The sequence below is a fragment of the Pundamilia nyererei genome, unplaced genomic scaffold (assembly GCF_000239375.1).
Source record: "Pundamilia nyererei isolate P.nyererei 1_Seehausen unplaced genomic scaffold, PunNye1.0 scaffold00253, whole genome shotgun sequence".
In the NCBI taxonomy this organism is placed as follows: Eukaryota; Metazoa; Chordata; class Actinopteri; order Cichliformes; family Cichlidae; genus Pundamilia; species Pundamilia nyererei.
The window spans coordinates 313,673-320,089 of record NW_005187654.1 but is presented as its reverse complement, the minus strand read 5'-3'; the positions used below and the strand labels follow the sequence as shown (position 1 = coordinate 320,089).

At 43.2% G+C, this 6,417-nt stretch overlaps 1 protein-coding gene across 1 annotated transcript in view; it reads right to left on the bottom strand.

Moving 5' to 3' along the window:
* The window catches only part of LOC102207113 (neurotrypsin-like), a 35,919-nt gene that overhangs the window by 4,616 nt on the left and 24,886 nt on the right, over positions 1 to 6,417 (bottom strand). The window contains exons 7-13 of the mRNA XM_005749696.2: positions 4,810 to 4,988; positions 4,354 to 4,495; positions 3,975 to 4,195; positions 2,600 to 2,741; positions 2,226 to 2,504; positions 1,426 to 1,548; positions 1,045 to 1,313 (exon numbers count right to left, since the gene is read on the bottom strand). Of these exons, the coding sequence (XP_005749753.1) occupies positions 1,045 to 1,313; positions 1,426 to 1,548; positions 2,226 to 2,504; positions 2,600 to 2,741; positions 3,975 to 4,195; positions 4,354 to 4,495; positions 4,810 to 4,988 (1,355 nt within the window). The remainder of the gene's footprint in view (positions 1 to 1,044; positions 1,314 to 1,425; positions 1,549 to 2,225; positions 2,505 to 2,599; positions 2,742 to 3,974; positions 4,196 to 4,353; positions 4,496 to 4,809; positions 4,989 to 6,417) is intronic.

Sequence of the window (6,417 nt, the reverse complement as noted above, 5' to 3'; positions counted from 1 at the left end):
GGGGGGGGCAGGCTTAGATTACCTTGTTAGTATTCTAATGTGAGCCCTAACTTTTGCTAATTAGCACCCGACAGTACAGAAGCAGCTGATGGAAATGCCATTGTTGTACACGTATTTGAACAAAGACGATGAAATGTGATGGGATCTCCAGAGTTATTAAAATTCATCTTGTGGGAGGGCTTAGATGTGCGTGTGTCATGTTTTCTGATTCTTCGTTGCCTTTTGTGTTACGTAGCCTGATGATTGATGTGCATTTTGCTAATTTTTTTGTCAGTATGAATTAGCTCTACTGCATGTGATAACTGAGACAATTCTTTTTCATTTTCAAGCAGCTGCTGTAACTGGCTTCACCAGACAACAGATAGAAATGAACCTTTAGAGTCATGTCTCATTTACAGTTATTTTCCTATTGGTCAATTAGCACTTTCACTGTTAATTAAACAAAATCAAATCACAGGGAATGAAATGAAATGCAGTTTCCTGTTAATCCATGTACCACTGAGGGCTAGTTTCATCAAACAGTGCACATATTAACCACACGGTGGCGCCAGAGGAAAAGTTAGGAACTCATCGATGTCATTGTGATTTGTTTGCAGTGGAAAAGGAAAACCTGTATTCAATTTCATAGTAATTTCATAGCAATCCGGCCACATGTTGTTGGGATCCTGCTCCTGACACTAGTCCAGCTCATCTGCTCTCTCATTTATATTCTGTCCTCTATAAAATATTGATGTGAAGATTTGCTGATTTTCACTGTTCTATATGTTTGTGTGTTGAATGTTAGACTGTCATTAAAGATGTTACTGCAGATGTAACTGAACAGATTTTCAGAATGAAAGTGTTTCTGATTTGTAGCCCAGCACCTTCTATAAAACTTACTGGTCAAAGTAAACCTCAAAAATTCCACAATTCCAGGTTATTCTTGTACTTCTGCAAATTTGTGCACCTGTGTTGAAACACACTACTCACAAACTGGTGATCTCCTCCACCCAGATGTTTCATCTAAAACATATTTTCAGACTTTGTCTTTATATAACTGCCTACCTGGACCCGTCCAGCCAGCTGTAACCGTGACCACACAAGAAGATGGAGTACTTCCCCCTGAGTCTGTGTCAGTGGCAGGAAGGCATGCTGCATTGGTGTTGGGATCAAAGGTCAGACAGTGATTCTTTGAGCTAGGTAGCTTAAGCAAAGCCAGATCGTGTCCACCGCTCTGACCCTTAAACTTCCTGTGAACCACCACCTGCTCCGGTGTGAGGCGCCGCTCGGACCCCCCAACTATCACCACGTACCGGGACGGATCGCCGCCAAACCTTCAGGAGAGAGACAGAAGCAACTTAAGGGTGATTTACACTTGTGTATTACTGCGCTGAGTGGTTCCACTGCAATGTAGAAACTGATTTATTAATATTGCTTTGGATTTACCTGGTGACACAGTATGCAGACGTCAGGGCCCAGCAGGGGCTGATCAGAGTGCCACTGCAGAGAGGACTGCTGTCTTCTTCCTGAGACCGAAGCCACACAGACACCTGCCATGGCCACGTGGTCCTGAGCAAGAAGAACGAACAGATCAAAACTACTTCCTGCTTCTCTTTTTGATCTTGTTGCCCTTTCAAATTAACTTTTGTTCAACATATAAATGTCAGTCAAACCAAAATAACCACAAAATACGTGATGTTTTCCAACTCGGAAGCAAAAGTTGTGGAAGATTCACCAGCTAGCTAAACGTTTCATATGTCTGCTCTGGGAGCAGCAGGTCAGCAGGTCCAAGTCAGACACACCACAGAAAAGAGGAGCCGGGGTGGAGGTGGGTTGCAAAGCAGCTTGCAGGCAGGCGAAAGCAATTTAAATAGTGTGTCTTATATGAAATTTACTAACTGGATGTGTAGAAAGAGATCAACTCAGCCATCAGCTTTTTTTCTACTTTTTATAAATTGCATACAAATTATTATAAACTAAGAATCTTAGAAAACCCGTTTTTAATAGTATTAATCCTGTAAGTCCTGCACGTGCTGTATATGTTATTTCTGTGAAAGCCACAGGTTGCATGAATAATCCAGCGGGAGGTGGGAGGTGAGCCAAATATTTATATATATATATTTGTCTATCCAGTTAAGCCACCAATAGCCACAATTGAGAATATTTTAGAGAAAATGGTCTGAGAAGTGAAGCAAAACAGGTTTAAATTTTCATTAATTCTGTTTTACCTGATTTTTTCCCCCTACCTGAGTATGTTTTCCTCTCCCTGATTCCTCCTCTTGCCATCTTCCTCGGCCATCTTCCTCAGCCCACAGCTCGGCTCTTCAGGCTTAATCTGTGCCGTTGATTCTCGTGGCGTGATGTCACACCGTACCCCTGCATCCTCCCTTCGTCTGCAGCCCTGGATGCTCTGGCCCAGAGAGGGACACTCGCCTAGGAACTCCTCTTTCCCTGTGCACCTCACCTGGTCCAGGTGGACGGGTCCTTTCCCCTGACCAAACCCTCCAGCTGCAACTGCTCGACCGCTGGGGATGACACACATTCAGGAAGATGTGACTTTATGGTATGTTTTTGTTTTCACTAAAACTGTCATCTCTCATTCACCCTCACAAACATTAACCTGTGTCCAAGCTGTCTGCACACCACGGCTGCGTTCAGATCGTTCCAGCCTGAGTCGCAAATACTTCCCCAGTCACCATGGAGATACACTTCGACTCGACCTTCCTTCCTGCTGCTGCCACCCACAAGACGCACCAGGGGACCTAACCAAAAAAAAAGAAAAGAAAAACAACGCTCATTCATATTCATGCCTGCGCATCTATAGAGACGGTAGCTGTATGTCCGCTGACGGTGTTAAATGTCATCCAGTGTCTCTTTATCTGGCCGCTGTTCTCATTCTAATGGACTGTGTGTGTCGACAGGAGAAGCAGGACCTCTGGAGAACAGAGCCAGTAACATCGCTTTATTTTCACAGCTGTCAGCATGTGACATGTAAACCATTTGGACAGAAAAACACCAGTGTAAACAAGGAAGGCAGGCAGCATGCGAGCAGCGGCCTGCAGCAACATCTTGTCCTTTTGTGGCAAAATAAATTTCAGCACCACCAAATCTCTGCAGTGCGGTGCAATGATACTCCTGGTTTAACTGGTTTATTTCTTCCACTATATGAAAAAGAAAAAAAACTCTTTAAAATTGTGATTATGTTCTGAGACAGGAAATATATCTTTGTAAATTTAATTCAAGTTATTATTTTTTAAAACCTAATCTTTATTTTTGTCCATACAAACACTGGGCATGAGTGGCTTAAAGGGTGAGGAGGAGAGCTCTGAAGGTTTGCCAGTTTGGGGAAATAAATCTAAGTGGTGAGTGCTGCTGCTGTAATGTCCTTCGGCAAGGCGGTAGCCTCAAGTTGTTCACAACAAAGGCTGTATATAAATGATGACTTACAGTTGGTTTAAACTTCTGCTTTCAATCTGCGTCGTATGTGTGCAATAACTCCCCTGAAACAGCTGTGACTACTCCGATTGGCCTGTTCAGTACCGCAGATTCCTCCTATGCATTTCTGACTATGTTTTCTTTGCAGCTTTTTTAGCGTTTATCAGTTATTATTGAGAGAATAACAGCCATCGCCTCAATATAAGGTCTCACAGATGTCAGAATCTGTCAATTCCTGGTGGGACACTGCCGAAACTATCAGGAAGGATGTGATGGAATCATAAAAAGTGGAAAACCTTGAGTGACAAACATGTTTGCCTCAAAAGATGCTCATAACACAAAGCAGGGATCCAGCAGCGAAAATTTTCCCAGGAATGTATTTGTCTACTTGACTCCCTCTCACTTAAAAGCATTATGTGACACTACCAGAATATATTGGAGGTGTGTAAAGGGCGGATCCTGAGGAAAATTATCCCAAAAGTTAAAAATGTTTCAGAATTTAAAAAACAAATCGGCTGATTCATCCTAAACTACTGCATGAAATCATCCCCATCACTCACCTGTGGAAGGTGCAATGACCGGCACCTCATTAGTCTCCTCGTCGGACCTTCCTCTGCAGCGAACACCGACGTCCTCGCTGTGGGAGCAGTCGGTCCGTCCCCAGATCCCATGTTGGCAATCCAGCAGCGAGGTTTCAGATCCCTCGCACTGGACATCGTCCAGGAGGATCAGGCCCACGCCCTCGCCAAACGTCCCATCAGATACGACCTCAGCGTGACCCCTGGAGATGAGAAGAGTTTATCATCTACTTATAAAGTGATCAAAATGCAAACAGCAGTCTTCTTAGTTGTAACTATGGCAAACTTGGGGTGCAAAGAGTGCAGCTGCAATTTTCACTGAAAAAAGCTGCATGCAAAAAGACTAAAACTGTGTTCATACCTGTAACCCAGCTGCCTGCAGACCACCTCTGCATGCTGCTGGGTCCAGTGGTCGTCACACACCGTCCCCCAGTCACCGTTATGAAACACTTCGACTCGGCCCTCCCAGGGACTGTCTCCTCCAACCAGACGCACCACACCGTCTGAAACATTTTGTGGTTATAAGCAAAAATCAGATCCTCTTTTCTCAAAGGGAAGATTCTGTTTTATAGATGCTACATCTGAAATTAATATTAAAATGTGTATTTTTGGAGTTTGGTCACATGTATTGATATGTTACTGCTCGGCTCACATAAATCCTGTTCCTACTTGTCACAAACAGGATGTTGCTGCTCTATGCAGTAATGATTTATTGATGTTCGGAGCCCAGCGGCTATAAATAGCAGCTTTAAGCTCATCAGTGTGTACAATTGCTATGTGTGACTGTGTATATGTGTGTGTGTTTGGGTGCGTGTACCTGTATAAGGGCTGCAGGAGACCCCAGCGTCCTCCATGTGGTCACAGTTGTGCTGCTCCCAGTTGCCATGAGGACACTGATCCAGGAACAGCTCGTTTCCTGTGCATTTCATCGCATCCAGCAGGATGGGACCTGAACCCTGACCGAAGTGAGCCCAGGACCAGGCTTTCGCCACACCGCTACAACACAAACACACACACACAGGTTTTTCCAGAAGGTTACTTAAGATAAGATAAGTATATTGTCTAAAGGAGCAGAGAGGGTAGTAGAGGGACCTGAGAATAAATAGGCCATTAATAAATAGTTAAAAACCAATTACCTCAAAACCTCAGTTTATTTATCAGGTTAACTGACAGAGTCAAACATCTAAAGTGATGGCAGTTTTACTTAAACAAAGGGATCAGATAAAATGCTGTCAGGCAGCCAAACAGTGAATAGTACAAAACTGTCGTCCCACAACATTTGTGTTGGGGTGAATTGTTAAATGTTGTCATTGTTGTGCTTAAATTTGTAAACCTTGTCTTAAACTGCATGTTTAGATATTCTTCTGTTCTCCTCCCCCACATGCAGGATGGTAGAGAAGGGTATAGTGTTTAACTGCAGGCACATTCCATCTAAAGCTTCTGGTTCCTTATCTGGTAAGGGATGGTTACTCCCGGCCATTTAGGGGCTCGCCTGTGCTTGTATATGGCGAACCATTAAAGGGGTTAAGCCATATACAGGTGAGGGGAGATGACCTTTGGATAACTAGGAAATGTGGTTGAACAGTTGTAAGCATATATTGTGTGGCAGGAAGTCACATCTACAGAGACACATACACATGCACTCACGTGCTTGCACATGCATGCACACACACACAGTGCCTTAGGTTTTACGATACACCACAGGGGTTTTACGGTGAGAGGTTGTGTAACGGAGTAAAAGCTGTGAGGGGAGACTGGAGCTTTGGAGTTGGCTACAGGTGTGCTTGTGTTAGCTCTGTGAGCGCAGTCTCCCCTTGGAAGTAAAACGTACGAGTGGATCTTGTGTTCTGTTCGCAGTCTCTCGTGGTCTGATTCCAGCAGGGTTGCATGTTTAGACCCAACAATTTGGCATTGATAAAGCTACACAGTGTCGCACAAAACGATCAGGAGGACGATTCATTGACACAAAATCTGTCAGTCTGCTGGATATAACTCTGAAAAACACGACTACGACAAAAAATACTCTAAAGATACTCTTTGAATAAATAAAATCATCCAAAATAATAAACTGCTTTTTTTTTGTGATGTCTTCTTAATCCCAGCTTGCTATAAAAAGCCCTTTTGTGCTTCTGCTTGTGTTAAAAGTGATGTTTAACCTAAAAATAGCATGCAGCAGGTTTGTTAAAAAGAAAAGTAAAACATATCAAGCTACAGGGTGGGCCATTTATATGGATAAACCGCAATAAAATGGGAATGGTTGGTGATATTAAAGTCCTAAAGGAGAGGGTTGCATTGACAATCCAACACAATGGGCAACACATTGAACACATGTTATAAGTGGTCAGAAACTTGTAAATAACTCATGAAAGAATAAAGTTACGTTGAAACCAAGCACACCATTGTTTTTCTTGTGACATTACCAATA